The sequence below is a fragment of the Miniopterus schreibersii genome (assembly GCF_964146895.1).
Source record: "Miniopterus schreibersii genome assembly, chromosome: 18".
Classification (NCBI taxonomy): Eukaryota; Metazoa; Chordata; class Mammalia; order Chiroptera; family Miniopteridae; genus Miniopterus; species Miniopterus schreibersii.
Window position 1 is genome coordinate 9,100,389 of NC_138121.1, and position 16,587 is coordinate 9,116,975.

At 55.4% G+C, this 16,587-nt stretch overlaps 1 protein-coding gene across 1 annotated transcript in view; it reads left to right on the forward strand.

Annotated features, from left to right (window-relative positions):
• CPNE2 (copine 2) overlaps positions 1–16,587 on the forward strand; it is a 37,615-nt gene that overhangs the window by 15,772 nt on the left and 5,256 nt on the right. The window contains exons 5-14 of the mRNA XM_081119968.1: positions 1,632–1,703; positions 2,846–2,929; positions 3,216–3,305; positions 4,242–4,340; positions 4,878–4,964; positions 6,367–6,426; positions 8,185–8,318; positions 9,406–9,460; positions 14,140–14,191; positions 15,561–15,694. Of these exons, the coding sequence (XP_080976094.1) occupies positions 1,632–1,703; positions 2,846–2,929; positions 3,216–3,305; positions 4,242–4,340; positions 4,878–4,964; positions 6,367–6,426; positions 8,185–8,318; positions 9,406–9,460; positions 14,140–14,191; positions 15,561–15,694 (867 nt within the window). The remainder of the gene's footprint in view (positions 1–1,631; positions 1,704–2,845; positions 2,930–3,215; positions 3,306–4,241; positions 4,341–4,877; positions 4,965–6,366; positions 6,427–8,184; positions 8,319–9,405; positions 9,461–14,139; positions 14,192–15,560; positions 15,695–16,587) is intronic.

Below are 16,587 nucleotides of genomic sequence, written 5' to 3' on the forward strand. Positions count from 1 at the left end.
AGGGCCCCTGCAGCCCCCTACCCCCGGCGCAGGTGCGCTCCTGCTTGTCCCCGGAGGCCCCCCGAGCCCCCCAGCTGCCCCTCTCCGGGCTGGCCCCTGCCTGTCCTCCTTGGGGGTCTTCCAGGAGGCCTTGCCCAGCCTGCGCAGTGATTGCGCTGTGCTCAAGGATTCTGGCGATGCGCTGGCCCTTTGCGGGATGAGCTCCTGGGTCCTCACAGATTCTAAGAAGGCAGAGGAAACACCCTTTTTACAGATGAGGGGACTGAAGCCCAGAGAGGAAGTGCCCTGGGGGGGGAGAGGGTTCAGCTAGTGAGATTCCCTCCCGGAATGTCCCCCTTCAGAGCCTGGGTGATTCGTGGCTGCACTGGAGGGAGGAGGGCCGAACCTATGTGTGTTCACACTGTCACCCTCTTGCTCTGGAACGTCCCCGGCTCCTAATGGCCAGCCGCGGGGCCTTGTAGTCAAGGCTGTGAGGGACCCAGCAACCCCCCCCCACACCTGCTTTCCTGCCTCAGCTGTTTTTCCCCCTTCATGTACAGGCTCGGGGTTCAAGGCAAACTGCATTCTTAGCACACCTTGCACATACCCTAGACTCTTATTCACTGTTCTGCCACCTGGAATGACCACTCCCAACCTCCCCCCTTCTCTGGGGGTTCAAAACGGTCCCATCACCTGGCCTTCACAAGCCAGTTCCCCTCCACCTGAAAGCCAACCCATGCAGACCTCACCTGGCCTGATATGCCACTCCCCCTAGCATTTCCACCCGTCCCACTCTAGGCCTCAGTTCTTCCTCCGCGAAATGGGTACAACAACAGGACCCACCTTCCAGGGTTGTTGAGCTTGTCTCAGCTGGAGGAGAGGAAGGGGAGGCAGGCACCCAGCCTGGCCTCTTTCTGAGGTTCTGGAGGGTCCATAGCATATTGAGTGAGGCCATCCTGGAGGTGTGGAGGGAAGGGAAGCCCTAGCCAGAGAAGACCCAGCCCGCTGTGTTGCTGTAGAGCCTTCCTTGCGACTCCTTAGGGACCAGGGAGACAGATATGCCTGGAGAGGGTAGATGGTAGCCTCAGGGTAACCCAGCTGGTCCATCACTGGCTGGCTGGGGCTAGAGGGCCATGGCTGATGGGGAAGGCATGGAGGATAGATGATGTGTGAGCTGATGAGACAGCAGAGGGAGCTCAGGTGGCTTCTGTCTCTGCCCTGGGCCTCAGTTTCCCTAGCTGCACAGTGAAGTTGGAATTCCTGATACCTTGGTGTTTGGAGGTGGCTGTGCTCTCTGGGTCTGCAATGTGGGTGTGAGGGGGCCTGTCAAGCTGCTCCCTGGCCCAGAACCTCTCCCCAGGGCTCAAGACTACCCCTCATGTCTGGTCCCCACCATCTCATGGGCCCCTCTCATGAGCCACTTTCTGATTCCTCATGTCCAGATGTGTTACCCCATTTTCAGAAGATGGAAACTGAGGTGTTGGGAAGACTAGAGACTTGTCCAAGGTCTCTTGGCATTATCCCTACCCTCTCTTCCCCCTCCTAGCCCTGGAGAATTGACTCCTGGGGCACCCCGTGTCCACCCTGCTTGGCAGGAGGCCGGGGGAATCTCAGGAACAGGTGCTGAGCCTCCTATTCCTCTGGCCTCACAGATTGCTGCCCAGGAGCTGTCAGACAACCGGGTCATCACACTGAGTCTGGCGGGCAGAAAGCTGGACAAGAAGGTGAGGTGGGCAGAGGAGGGTGTTCTCCTTTGTGGAGCAATATCCCTCCTCCAGCCCCAGGGTTGTGTGGCCTAGCCCTAACTTCTGGCCACCACTGTCATCACTCTCCACCAAGGGACAAGCCCATAGCACAGGGCTGTACTGGCCACTACCCCAAATGAAGACCTCTTCACCATTGAGGTAGTGAGTGTCCCATTACTTAGAAGTATTCAAGACATGGCTCCTTGGCAAGACCCACTCCTTGAGATCCCCTCTCTTACTTTGTGTAAATGCTAGGATCCTTACAGTAACCTATAGGGCCCCACCTGGTGTGCCCACAGCCCCGGAGCCCCTGAGCTCACCCCTTTCACTCTCCCTACCTTCATTCAGCCAAATCAGCCTCCTCCTTGTCCCAGGATTACACCAGGCACCCTCCTGCCTCAGGACCTTTGCACTTGCTGTTCCCTCTGCCTGCAGTGTTCTTTTCCCTGGATATTGTCATGATGCTCCCTCACCTCCATCAGGCCTTTGCTCTTCTGTCACCTCCTTAGCAAGGCCTTCCCCCAAATCGTAATGGTCCCTGATTTCCCGCCCCTCCTGCTTTACTTGTCTCCTTAATACTAATTACTGCCTGATATACATTATTTCCTTATTTATATTCTGTCTCCCCCACTTGGTTATGGATTCTTTAGAGTAACACTTTTTTAACTTAAATAAATGGATTTTTAAAGGATATCATATCCCTTCTGTAATGTACTTGGGAGAACTGCCATTTTTTTCAGATTCCCACTAAAATAAATTAGAATCATATTCTACTGGGAGCCTCCCCTTGCACTGGAAACAATCACTCTTTTGAAGTCCTGCCTGGTCTACAATGCTGGCCTTGTGCTCCCTCAGGCCCCAGGCCTCAGGGTCTCTGAGTACAAGCTATGGTAACCCCAGGCTGGGATGTTTTCTCCAGGGGGATGTAGTTGGTCCCAGGGGCTGCAGTTGGTCCCTGGGCCTCTCGCTGAGCCCTGCAGAGGCTGAGGGAGAGGGCCAGGCTGGCTCTGCCCGCAGCTCTCACTCCTGACGCTGGGTTGGGGAGGCAGCTGGGCCACATCCCCTCCCTTCTGAATCTGGTAGTTGTGCCTCCCTCACCTGCATCCCCCGGCTTCCTCCAGGACCTTTTTGGGAAGTCAGACCCATTTCTCGAGTTTTATAAGCCCGGAGATGATGGCAAGAGGATGCTGGTCCACAGGACTGAGGTAGGTTCGTGGGAGCCTGGGGGTCTCTAAGCCAGTGGGTCAGCTGTCCAGCCGCCCCTAATGGCTCAGGGTGGGGCTGTGCAGTCTCAGCCAAGCAGTGCCAGGGAAACGTGTGATGGCACCTGAAGGACTTGTTCTCCCTGCCCCAGGGATGCCCACTTCTGTCCTCAGAGGTGTGGCTGTGGGTCCCTCCATCTTGCCACTCCCTGTCCCCATTGGGCTGCTCTGACCCCAGCACACTGTTGCCCTGGGCCTGAGGTCACCCTTGCCCCGCACTCTCCTGCAGGTGATCAAATACACGCTGGACCCTGTGTGGAAACCATTCACTGTGCCATTGGTGTCCCTATGTGATGGGGACCTGGAGAAGCCCATCCAGGTGAGGGGTCCCTGGGAACCCGGCTCTCCACTCTGCCAACTCCAGCCCTCCCATCTCCCTGAGGCTTCCTGGGGGTGCCCTGGCAAAGCTTTCTTATTAAGATGGAGAGACAACCCATCTCAGGGGAGGGGTAGGAGACCTGGTCCTCATGCCTGGTTTGCCTGACTGCCTGAGTGACCCAGGCAGGGCTGCCAGCTTTGTGAGCCCCTTCTCTAAAACAGACTCTCCTGTTATCCCCAAGGCCTGTGGTACTGCTAGGTAGGAAAATGGATGTGGAAACCCCTGGGAAAGACTCAGTGTTGTTGCTGTTATGAGGACAAAGGTTACTAGTCTCTAAGTCCTCAGGGGCCGTGTCTGATAGCAGGTGGGGTGGGGCGAGGCAACTAGGCTGGGCTGGGATCCCCAGACAGAGTCCCAGGAAACCTGGGTTCTAGTTCTGTGTCCCCTACTGCCACTGTGAGATTTTGGGCAGTGCTTCCCTCTTAGAGCTTAGAATGGGTACAATAATTCTTGCCTTCCTTCTATGAGTGTCATGGCAGCTAAGTTAGAGAGCTTATAAAACTTGGAATTTTTTTTCCTGTCTCAGGGGAAAAAAGTCTTGGGAGGGCTCCAGGTCATGGCCCATGAAGCCTGGTGGGCCACAACCCAAGATAGATAAGGAACCAAATGAGTGTGAGAGGAGTCGAGCTTCCTGCACCAGAGGGTACAGCCTCTGTTGCTGGGTGGCACTTTCTCTTTTTCCCAGCAATCAAGGAAGGCTTCCTATGGGAGGCAGTTCAGGAGCTAACAGCGTCATCACAGGCCAGCTGGACAGGTGCTAGAGGGAGAGGGAGGCACCACTAGAAAAAGACGTGGGGTTTGCTCTAGGCACTTAGAGGGGCTGGAGAGCTCCTCTTTGGGGGCAGCTCTAGGGTGACCTCACTGGACCCACCCCAGGTCATATGCTTCGACTATGACAATGATGGGGGCCATGACTTCATCGGCGAGTTCCAGACCTCGGTGTCACAGATGTGTGAGGCTCGTGATGGTGTTCCGGTAAGATGGGCGCGTGTGTGTGACCCCAAGACCTCAGCAGGGGACGGGGGGGGGAGGGGGATCAGGCAGACCAGACTCAGATTTCACCTCTCTGGCTGTATGACCTTGAGCAAGATATTCAATCTCTCCGAGCCTCAGTTTCCCCATCTGCCAAATGGGGGTGGAAGAGTAGAGTGGGAATTAAATGAGGTGATACAGGTAAAGTGCCTAGCACAGAGCGAGCACTCAGGAGCTGTCCATGTAACTCACCCGGAGAAGCCAGGCCCTGGGTGACAGTTCTGGGCTCATGAGTGGGTATGACATGGATGTGTTGTCTTGGGGTTGGGGTAGATGCAGCTCCTTCTACCTCAGAGAGCCACAGCTTGGTGTGAATGCAGGTAGCAGGACCCATTTCTGGGTGTGGACATCCAGGAAGGCTTCCTAGAGGAGACATGCTACCCCTGGTCAATGCTATAGAGGGGTTCTGGGATCCAGGGGAGGGTCAGTCCCCATGCAGGCCCTGAAGTGAGCTTCTTTTCCTCCTCCCGTGTTGACCAGCTGGAGTTCGAGTGCATCAACCCCAAGAAGCAGAGGAAAAAAAAGAACTATAAAAACTCGGGCATTATTATCCTGCGATCCTGCAAGGTGAGCCAGCAGGGAGTGGGGGGAAGCGCAGGGCAGGGCCGGCAAGGCCTGGGTGCCAGTCCTGGTTCCGCCATTCCTGGTCCTGGCTCTGTGATCTTCAGAGCTGAGCTTGTCTGGGCCTCGGTTTCCTAGTCTGTAGAATGGGGATGTTAATGAAGTAAAGCATGTAAAGGGCTAGTCTCATATCACGTCCCTGTGGGGAGGTCATGGAGGACATGAGATGACCTTCCAGAGCCCCTCCTAGTTGGAGGGTGACTGCAGGGGGTTGCTGCTTCCCATGGGGGCAACTTGCCCATTGCATGTTTGGCATCCGAGGGACAAAAGGTGTTGGGCCAGGACACCTTGTCCTCTGGCAGCTACGTCAGTGAGGGCTCAGGTAACTGTCACTCCCATGGTATAGCCGGGGTCACTGAAGCCCAGAAAGGCAATGCAGTTCATGCCAGCAGTGGCTGGGCTGTCAGGGGCCAGCCCACTGGCTGTCTGGTAGCCAGGTGTCTGTTGGAATCAAGCAGAATACTAAAGAAGGTGCCCTGGGCCAGGGCAACCCGAGCCCCCGCCACCGATCCAGAAGGTTCTGAGTCCCGGACTCTCTACCAGCTGGCGGGCCCCAGACCCCAGGCCCTGGCCTATCCTGGAGCTCGCGCTGTCCAGCTGGGGTTTATATGAACGTTCATTGGTGAGGCTGCCACACAAAAATGCTGTGCGAGAGTTGAGCTGTCAGGTTGCGGCATCATGATCTGGGTTCCTTGTTTCTGAAACTCTGTCATTCACACCCCCCTTTCATGATTTTTGGCACCTGCCTTAAATTTTTGTCATCAGGCCCTCCTCCTCCCCGCCACTTTCATTTCTTTTCTTTTTTTACTTAAATGCATTTATGTTGAAAGGAACCCTTATAACTCTATCAAAATTGGAAGGCCATTAGCCTTTGCCAAAAGGGGCACAGAGGATCAAAACAATGTTTAGTTTATTAGTTTATAGGGCAAGGCCTTGAGCCGGAGGCCAGGCCCTGTCTGTTAAGAGCGGAGGTTGGTAAGAGCTAGAGGAGCTTACTGAACAACAACTTGAGACTTTCTCTGTCATCTAATTGGTAGGTGTAATTGACGCTGGGTCCTGGGACCCTGCTTGCAGTCATCACATGTCTGTGTGTGTGCGCGTGTGTGCGTGTGTGCCCGTGTCCCACCCACTGGGAACCGTTGCTCTGAGCGCTTTGTTCTAGAGAGATTTGGGTTTTGTGGTAATCAGATCACATTCTGTTGTCTGCCTTTTTTGGTCTCCTTGACCTACTAAGGATGCAGGGCACAGAGCAACAGCTCCCCAAAGGTCATCGTGGAGAGAGTGGCCAGGTGGAGGGCCAGCCCTCAGGGGCAGGGTGGGGACTCCCTGACTCCCTGATTCCTTCCAGATAAACCGGGACTACTCCTTCCTGGACTACATCCTCGGAGGCTGCCAGCTCATGTTTACCGTAAGGCTCCCCCCACCCCAGAGAGAATCCTCCCTAAGGGCTTGGCCATGATTGTAGCAAGAGGGACTTCTCCGGGTCTGCCGTAGGCGGATGGGCCTGAGTCAGGGCTTAGCTGCAGGTCACTTTGCTGGCTACACCCCTTCAGAAGGAAAAAGCCACCCTCCTCCTCACTAGCCAGCGGCCTTCCTGCCTCACCCGCTCCCCCTCCTTGCTCACTCAGCTCCTTCCACCCTGTTCCTCACTGTCCCCCTCACATACCAAACCCCGCCCTGTCTTAGGCCTTTGCATTTGCTGTTCCTTCTGCCTGGAACACTCCTCGCTGGAACCTTCTCGCAGCTGCCGTCCTGCCATCCTGCAGGCCGGGGCATAGAGGTGACCTTGTCAGGGAGCTCTTCCCTGATGCCTCCTGTTCCTCTTTGTCACGTCTCCTAGTTTATTAATTTCAGGGCACTGGCCACTCTAAAATTATCGGAAGTATTTTTTTGCTCATCTCTGTCTGTTCCACCCACTAGGCCCACTAGGCTGTGAGTGCCCCGAGCGTGGGGCTTTATTATGTTTCTGCTCCAACCTCAGCGTATCACGCAGTGCCCAGCACGGAGCAGACGCTCGGTAGATGCTCTAGGCTATAGGCTGAAAGGACTCATTCCTCTGCCTGGGGCCTGGAGCGTGCCCAGGGGCAGACCCTGCTGGGCTCCCTCGCTTTGCCCACCTCCCCACCTTGCCTCACCGCTCTCCATCGCCACCTCTAGCTCTGTGAGGACTGGAGGTCAGCCACAGGGCTGTATGGAGTCGGGGGATTGGCCCTGTTGACCTCTGACTCACTGGTCACCACTGTCCCCCTCACCACAGAGAGGCTGGGCCGTCCCATTCCTCGTGCTTGCATGTGCTCATTCAGCAAATGGGCACTGATCACCTGTGTGCCAGGCTCTAGGCTCTGCCCCTGCAGAGGTCCCTCGAAGACTAAGACATGCCACCCTGACCTTGGGGAGCCGACCCACCCCACAGCCACTGAGTTCTAAGGTGACCATCTCTCCCCCTGGGCCCCTCTCCTAACCCTCCCCTGCCGGACAGTCTTGCCCATCCCATGCTACCCCTCCAAGGTCTGGGCTGGGGTTCCCTCAAAGCTGAAAACAGGTACAACCTGGATCCCTGGCGACAGTCTGCTCTAGTCCCTGCGGAGCACCTGCCCCATGCCCTGTGCCCAGCCTTGGGCCTGGCTCCTCTGGGGCATACATCCTACCTCCAGTGAGCATCTGGTTTCACTGGGGAGATGGGCACTGCCCTATCTGGCAGCCCCAGGTCTCCAGGCCCCTTGGTGGTCTGAGGGATGGTGAGGCGTTGGCTTGGTGTGGAGGTAAGGTATTTGGGAAGGCAGCATCTGAATTGGGCCTGAAAGACTAAGGAGAGTTCTACAGGGAGAAAAGATAGCCTGCCTGGCTCCTTAGGTAGAGGGAACCTCATGAATAAAGGCTTGGAAATGGGAGCAGATGGGCGTGTGGATAGGGATGGTAAGGGGAAAATTTGGGCTCTAAGTTGGCTTTGCATCACATCTTTATGCTTGGGCCACAGTGAGCCACAGACGGCGTTAGAGCCAGAGAAGTGATACAGTTTCTAGGTTTTAGACTGTCTGTGGCAGGGCGGGTTGGGGCTGGGAGATGAATGGGCTTCCCTTGTCCATCAGCCTCTCTGCTCAGCGTGGGTGAGAAGGGCAGCCGTGGTCTCTGGCCACACTGGGTGGTCTTTCTCCCCACTCTGCAGGTTGGGATAGACTTCACAGCCTCCAACGGGAATCCCTTCGACTCCTCCTCACTGCATTATATCAACCCCCTGGGCACCAACGAATACCTGTCGGCCATCTGGGCTGTCGGGCAGATCATTCAGGACTATGACAGGTAAGCTTGGGGAGGAACTTCAAAGGTCAGCTCGGGCTCCATCCAACTCAGTTGAGACATGGTGCCTGCCTTTGGGGAATTTCTGCTTGAGGGGGGAAGATGGGGAAGAAATCGCTGGAGTTTCGAGAGACCAGTTTACATGTAAGGGAGGAGCTATGGGAGCAGCAAAGAGAGAGGGATCCTGGGGTATCAGGGAAACCCCCAGAGAGAAGAGGCCATTGGAATTGGGCCTTAGAGGATGAGGAGGAGTTTGCCACAGGGAACAGTTTGAGGAGAGGTATTTCAGGAGGGGATGCCCAGGATTGAAGTTGGACTGTGAAGGTGCCCTGTGTGTTTGGGGACAGCGAGTGGCCAGTGGCCAGTGGCCAGGGCTGGGGGAATAGGGTGTGAGGGATGGCAGGTAGAAGGAAATACCACTAGGCTCTGGGGCTGGATTCTAAAGGGCCTTGAATGCCAACCAGGGTCCTCATTTTGGGAGAATTTTTCCTAGCCATAAAAGGAAGGTTGAATCAGTTTCTGATTTCACTTCTGTCATGCCTGGTTTCATGGGTGCATGAGGTCCCAGTCTGAAAAGGATCTAGAAGCTGCACTCAGGCCCATTGGTTAGAAGTTCTGCCCAGCCAAGTGCGATTCAGTGGTTAAGCATCGACCTGTGAATCAGGAGGTGGCAGTTTCATTCCCGGTCAGGGCACATGCCCCAGTTTCGGGCTCGATCCCCAGCAGGGGGCATGCAGGAGGCAGCCGATCAATGACTCTCTCATCATTGATGTTTCTATCTTTCTCTCCCTCACCCTTCCTCTCTCTGAAATCAATAACAAAGTACTGTGTTACTTTTTTTAAAAGAAAAATACTGTGTCTGCCACAAGTGTAGATGAGGTCAAGCCACACCAGATACCCAGAAGTGGTTGGGGCTCAATGGGTCATTTGAACAGAGCTTTGCTAGAGGTAGAGAGACTTTTCTTTCTGCCCTCAGAGGTGGGCAAGAATAGAGGGGAGCATCCCTGGGGAGGGGCTTGGAGGGTGAGTGTGGATGGATGGAGGCCCCTGTCCCATTGTCTCACAGTGTTTTTTTTTCTCCTCTTATTAGTGATAAGATGTTTCCGGCTCTAGGGTTCGGAGCCCAGTTACCCCCAGACTGGAAGGTGAGTGAAGCCAGATTATTTTCTCTTGGCCAAGATGGGGTTTGTGTGTGTGTCTTTCCAAGATCTGCTTTGGAAAGCACTGGTGCTTGGGCCCCATCTGCCCTGCCTTCTTTGAGTTGCCCCCAAACCCACACTCCTTTCTCAACCTGAACCTCACACTGGCACTGGGGGTATCACACAGAGCAGAACAGTGATGCTGTTAGTACCCAAGTTCGGTGGGGGAGATGAGGAGGATACCAGAGTTAGCAAATAAAAACATGACACCCATTGAATTTCAGATTAACAAGTTTTTCAAGTATAACTATGTCCTAAATATACTTTTTAAAAAATATGTCTTTATTGATTTCAGAGAAAGGAAGGGAGAGGGAGAGAGAGAGAAACATCAATGATGAGAGAGTCATCGATTGGCTGCCCCCTGCACGCCCCCTATTGGGGATCGAGCCCACAACCCGGACATGTGCCCTGCCCGGGAACCAAACCATGACCTCCTGGTTCATAGGTCGACATCCAACCACTAAGCCACACCAGCCAGGCTACCTGGGATATACTTATACTAAAATATGCATTGTTTACCTGAAATTCAAATTTAACTGGGCATTGGTATTCTGTCTGGCAGCCCGAAAGACAGGCAGGGTCATCAGTGTTGAGATGGGGCAGCATGGGCCAGAGGAAGGCCCCAACCCAGCCTGGGAATATCAAGGAAGGCTTCCTGGAGGAGGCTTGGTCTAAGCCAAGAGGGGAAGGGAAAGTAGGAATTAGCAGAGTGACTGGGGGTGGTGATGGGGCAGGGAGCGTGGTAAAGAGAACAGCCTGTGCCAAGTCTGGGCGGCAGAGGAAGCAGGGCCAGTTGGAGGAACAGAAGGAAGGTGGGTGTGATGGACTCTCCCTGGAAGATGGGCAGGATGAAAAGATAGGAGGCTAGAGGGCCTCCAAGCCATGCAGGGCCTCAGATGCATATTAAAAGAGCAATGGGGGGCCGCTGCAGGGTCCACTTGGAGTGTTATAATCCAGTTGGCATTTTTGAGGGCCCATTTTGGCTGCTGAGTGGGGACTGGCTGGGGTGAGGGTGGGCGGGATGGAGGGATGGGGAGAAGCAGCAATGTCCATTTTACAGGTGGAACAACAGAGGTTCAAGTGACCTGCCCAAGGTCATGTTTACACAGGGGCCTTGATTCCAACTGGGCAGATGGACTCTGAAGTTGACCCTCAGAATCTGCTGCCTCTTGGATGAGAAGCTTGGGGGCTGTGAGCACAGGGTGCTCCTACACCTGCATGTCTGTCCCAGCCAGTGCGCCCTCCTGGCCACTTAGCTGTGCTGCTCCTCTTTCCAGAGTGAGCGTTCCCCTCCCACCCTCCCCAGGGAGGATGATTTTCACCTAGAACTTCAGAGAGTGGCCACAGGACCTGCTGGCCATCATGTGATAGGGGGCAGGGTCCTGCAGGACAAAAATGGTGCCACAGGGAGAGGGCGCAGGGAGGGCTGGTGCTGGCAGGCCCAGCAGGAGCCTGTTGCTAGGACACCAGCCAGCTTTCAAAGAACTGGCTCAATGAGATGTTCTCTTGCACAAACGCCTGCTTGAAAATGTCACGGGGCAACTCTGGGGAGACAGGCTTGGCCAGGCTGGAGTGCCCAGCGGTGCCTGGAGGGATCCTGGAACCAGGCTGGGAGAGGACAGATAACTGTCCCACCTCCCTTGCCAGGCCTGGCCCCTCCCAGTCCCTCCCCCTCCCTCTCATTCTAACTGGCCTTGCTCCTGCCACATGAACCTTCTTTCCTTCCTTCCCACCTCAGGGCCTTTGCACATGGCCTTCCCCCAGCCTGTTGCTCACTTTCCACACTGCTTCTCAGGGAAAGATCATCCCCTACTCCACCCCAAGGCCTTCCCTGACTTGGGGCCTCTTCTCCCTGCCAGGCACTGTCCTCACAGAACTGTGGTCACTTCTGTATGTGTGGGTTTGCTTGTTTAGCGCCTCCCTCTGGGGGCTCAGTGTTCTGGGAGGGCATTTGGCCTCCTCGCTATGCCCCTGCTCCTGGCATGCATGGCTTGTTGACAGTGAATTTGGGGCCCAGTGGCCTGAGCAGGCAGAGGTGCTGGTTCTCTGAAGGTGGGAAGCTGGAAGGAGCTAGAAAGACCTGTGACCAATTGCCTGCCCCTGGGGCCTCAGTTCCTTCCTGGCTTGGGCAGTGGCTAAGAGTTGCAGAAAGCATTTCTGTAAGGAGGTGACATGAGGGTCAGATGAAGAGGGAGACTGGGCAGAAGGAAGGTCTGGGGTGGGGAGGAACACAGTGTATGACTCCACTTTACAGATGGGGGAACTGAGGCTTACCGAGGACAGCTCTGAGGTCAGCTCCTTCTGAGCCTCCCTCTACCGTCCTGCCCCTGCTAGGGACACAGGGAGTGGTGTCTTAAGTAACTTACTGAGCAGGGCCTGGACAGGGCCAGATGGGGTGAACGGGGACCATTGATTGTCACAGGCCGCAGGGAGTCAGTCCCAGTACAAAGACCTATGGCCAGCCCATCCCCAGGGGCCCCTAATCGGCTTGTTGTGGTCTCCTGGAAGCTTGCTTTGTTTACTGGCATTTTCTAGACAAACCAGGGCAACAAGCATGGGAGAGGGCTCACCATAGGCAGCATGGACATTTGTCCCCTACAGGCTCTGCTGAGGCTCACTCATGTGACCTAGGCATTCCTTGGCCCTCTCTGAACCTCAGTTTTGCCACCTGTGAAATGGAACTCCTGGAGTAGGTGACCTAAGAGGACTCGGGGATGGAGGCTGATGTCCCACAGCCCACCCACCTGACCCCAGGCCAGGCCCTCCCCCAAAGAGGGGAGAGGAGTGGGGAATGAAGAGGTTGGGTGGCCAAGAAAGGGAAATAAATATTAATCTACCCCTATCAAGAGGGAGCTTTTCCCCCTTGGTCTCTAAAATTTCCTAAAACCTGATTTTGTAGGAAATCCTTGGCCCAAGGGAGGCCTGTTTCCCTGGCAACCATTTTCCTCTCTCAGCCCCCTCCATACAAGCCCCCTTCTAAATCTCCATAGAGGCTCATGAAGTTGCTATGGCAACGAGGACCTCTGTCCCCTACACCTGGAGCCCAGACTGGGGACAGGGAAAAGGGGGTGCCTGGGCAGGGGCAGGGCCCAAGACGGTCACCAGGGGACTGGCTCCATGCCAGGCACTTAGGGCTGAAGGGGCAAAGAACAGACCCACCCATTCCCTAGAACAGCGAGGGGTCTTCTCAGGCCACCTGCCACCCACGGGGCAGCACTGGGGTGAACTCCTCATGCTGAGTCTCTCTCCACTTGGCACAGGAGGGTTTCCCAAGGTCTGGGGTCCAACCCCATCTCGAGGGATGAGGGGCCTGGGTCTCTGGCCTGTTCTGCTGCTTGGTCTCGGCATCTGGCTTCCCCTCTCTGGGCCTCATTTTGTTTGTGAGATGGAGACATTGGACTTCCAGCACCTCCAGTGTAGTGTCTCAGAGCTAAAGCGTCTGTCTGGGATTGTTTGTGCCCAGACTGAAGCTCTCCCTTGGCCTGGATCTCTTCACCCTCCTAATTTAAAACCTTTGGGCCCTGGCTGGCGTGGCTTAGTGGTTAGAGTGTCGACCTGCCCACCGAAGGGTCACGGGTTCGATTCCCGGTCAGAGGCACGTACCTGGGCTGCAGGTCTCTTCCCTGCCCCTATTTGGGCCAGTGAGGGAGGCAACCAATCAGTGTGTCTCTGTCATACCAATGTTTCTCTCTCTTTCCCCCCACCCCTCCCTTCCACTCTCTCTAAAAATCAATGGAAAAAATATACTCACTCCTAGAGAGAGGATAAAATAAATAAGTGAATAAAATACAAATAAAACCCTTGGGGCAGGAACACCTTCTGAGGTTAGTGGGTTCATGGACCGTGAGCTCGGCAGGCAGCTTGACCTCGGTTCTTGTCCTAGCTCTGCCCTTCAGTAACTGTGAGACCTTGGGAACATTCTAGCACATTCTGTATCTCAGTTTCATCATCTAAAAAATGGGGTAATAACAGGCCTTTCCCCATTGAGTGTTGTGAGGAAGGAACTAGGGGATGATTTCAAAGCTGGAACATGGGGCGTGGCACACAGTAGGGAATGGGGCTGAGCGGGGAGTTTGGCTGTGAGACAGCTGGGGAGGGAGAGTGGGGAGGTCCCCTGTCTATGCTCTGGCCTCTCCTGAGGCCCCAGGTTCTGCAGCCACCCCAGTCCTACCTGCAGCCCTGAGCAGGGTCTAGCTATTGGTCCCTATGTGTTCCCGATTGTCGTGGGCCCAGTGGCATCCAGGAGTGTGTGGTCAGCCTTTGATGAAGGGGAACTCTGGATACGGCCCCCAGCACAGTGCAAGCTGGTGACGAAGGGGCATTCCAAGTGCTCCTAGGCCCACCTCCCTCAGAGGCATCTTGGACCCACTCAGGGACTCTCGTAGTGGGGGGTGGGGGGAGCCACAAGCAGCCCTGATCCTGCAGAAGAGATCGGGGTGATGTGGAAGGGTCTCAGTTGGGCCTCTCTGTGAGTGGAGGTAAAAGCAGATGTGGGGGTATCAGTAGCCCTGCCCTCGGGAAGGGGAGCTGTAAAGAGCCAGGTGCCCACAGAAGGGGCCTGGGCCTGGCAGGTGGGTGGTCTGGGCCCAGGAGGCCACCAGCTCAGCACCTTCTCTTCATTTCAGGTTTCCCATGAGTTTGCCATCAACTTCAACCCCACCAACCCCTTCTGCTCAGGTGAGCGACAAGCCTCCCTACCTCTGTGCTGGGTTTGTACCAGGCCCTCTCCCTGGGCGGAGGGTGGGCAGAGTACAGGTTTCCGTACCTTTCTCCTTTCCCCTCCCCCTCACGCGTTCTCAAAATGACAGCTGGGGGAAGAGCTGGAGGTTGGAGTCAGGCGGTCCTGGGTTCAAGGCTAGCTGCTGCTCTTTCCTGGCTGTGTGATCTTAAGAGGCCACAACACCTTTCTGAGCCTTTGCTTTCTCACCTGCCCTAGGGAGATGTAATACCTGCTTAGCTCACATCACTGTGGTCAGGTGAGAATTCAGGGAAGTGTTGACAGGAAGCCCTGGGTAGGCCAGGAGAAAGCGAGGGAAGAAAATTACATACCTGCCTCTCACGTCCTGCCAGGTCTCTGTGGGAGGGCTCAGCCCGGCTCCACCCGGCTCAGCCTTTCACGGAGCCTTGCACCCAAGGGTTGGACATTGCCTGGGGGAGGGGAGGAAGAAGGGGCAGGCGGTGAGCATGGTGTGTGTGCTCAGCCCCCACCCCAAGCCTTAGAGGATTTCTGAGCCCCCAGAGTCAGTTAAGAAAGTATTGGAGGGCGAAAAGCGGTCCAGGCGGGTATGGAAGAGGGTGGTCCCTGATATCACGGGAAGGATGTGGCTCCACCTTCCTTGGGGAGCCCCAAAGTCAGGCTTGCTTTGTACTTGGAAGGGAAAACCATCAAGTCGCCACACCAACCTGGGGACGATGCTGTGACTCAGAAGCCATCTCTTGGCAGGAAATGTGACCCTGTACTCCTGCTGGGCTCTGTCTGGTTTGGAGCAGGTCTCCAGAGATGTTTTGTACAAGTTCATGTTAGTCAACCTCATTTCTGGCCAGAGATGACCTAGAGAGGACCAAGGGCAGGCGGATATTCTTGGGCTCAGAATGGTGGCTGTTTACAGAACACCTACTGTGTGCAGGGCCTGTGCAAGCATCTCAGTCCCCCAGCAGGCCTGAGCAAAAGTCTCAGCATATCCAGAATGGACCTCCAGATGACTTCTGTGGCCCTGAAGTGTCATCGCAGGCTTTTCCGAACCTGCTGGACCCCCTCCTGCCCCAAAGTAGATTATCAGTCTCATGAACAGACCAGGGAACAGGCTCAGAAAGACTAAACTTGCTGCAGGTCCCACAGCTAAGAAGTTGTAAAGGCAAGATTTGAACTCAGGTCTGTCTGACTCCACATTCAGGGCTCTTTATAACCCCTTGGCTCTGCCCTCTGGGAGCTTCTGCAGGGGCATTGGGGGGTAAGCATGAAATGACGCTTGGTCGCCAGTTGGGATGAGTGCGGGTGCGGGGTCAGGGAGGACCAGGTTGATTTCGGCTCTTGTCCCCGAGGCAGGTGTGGACGGCATCGCCCAGGCATACTCAGCTTGCTTACCCCACATCCGCTTCTACGGTCCCACCAATTTCTCTCCCATCATCAACCACGTGGCCCGGTTTGCAGCCCAGGCCACGCAGCAGCAGACGGCCATGGTGAGTAGGCAGCCACCAATGTGGACGTGCAGGATAGGGCTGGCACTGGCTGGGCCCTCCCTGCCTGTCACGAGGGAGGGCCCGACTGAGGTGTATCCATCCTACCCCATCCCCATGGTGCTGACCAGCTAAATATTCTGCCTTCCCTTGCTCTAAAATCCTAGATGCCTCTCTCTGGCTCAGTTTTCCTGCAGGTATTCTAAGGGGTTGGACCAAGCTCAACTTGATGAGTCCTGGCCTCTTAGAGCACAGACCCGAGGAGGACTCAGTGGTTCCATTCATGTGTAGTAGGTAATAGGGCTGTGATCAGTGGGAGGTGCCTCCCCAGGGCAGAGGGTACCCAGGGAAACCAGGAGGCATGGTCCCTGCAGCTCTAAAGCTGACCCTCCGAGCCACCAGGTTCCAATAGAACAGCTTCTGCCTCAAGCTAAGGGCTACGGAACTGTCTGCCCCTGGCCTAGTACTCGGGACGTGGTTTGATCTTGCCTGACCTGAAGCTGCCAAGGCTGCTGTGTGCATCTGGAATAAACGGCAGACAGCCCTGTCCTGGGCATCTGCATCCCTGGTCCTCTCACGCCCTTCAGCCCCAGGCCTGATGCTAGTGTTGGTGGTCACCATGCCCACCACCCACCAGCACCTGCCCTGGCTCTGCAGCATGAGCCCCAGGGGCAGCGCAGATGATGGAACAGTACTTGCCTGATAGAAGCATGGTGAGGATTTCATGAAATTAGCACATAAATTGCTCAGCACAATGCCTGACATACAATAAATGCTCGATGAATGTGGGTGGCTGAATCTTATGGTGACATCTCTTGGGCCAGCATTTGGTGATGCTGAGCACGTTTGGCCCAAGGCGAAAGAAAATAACTGATGGATTAACTAATGCTTTTACA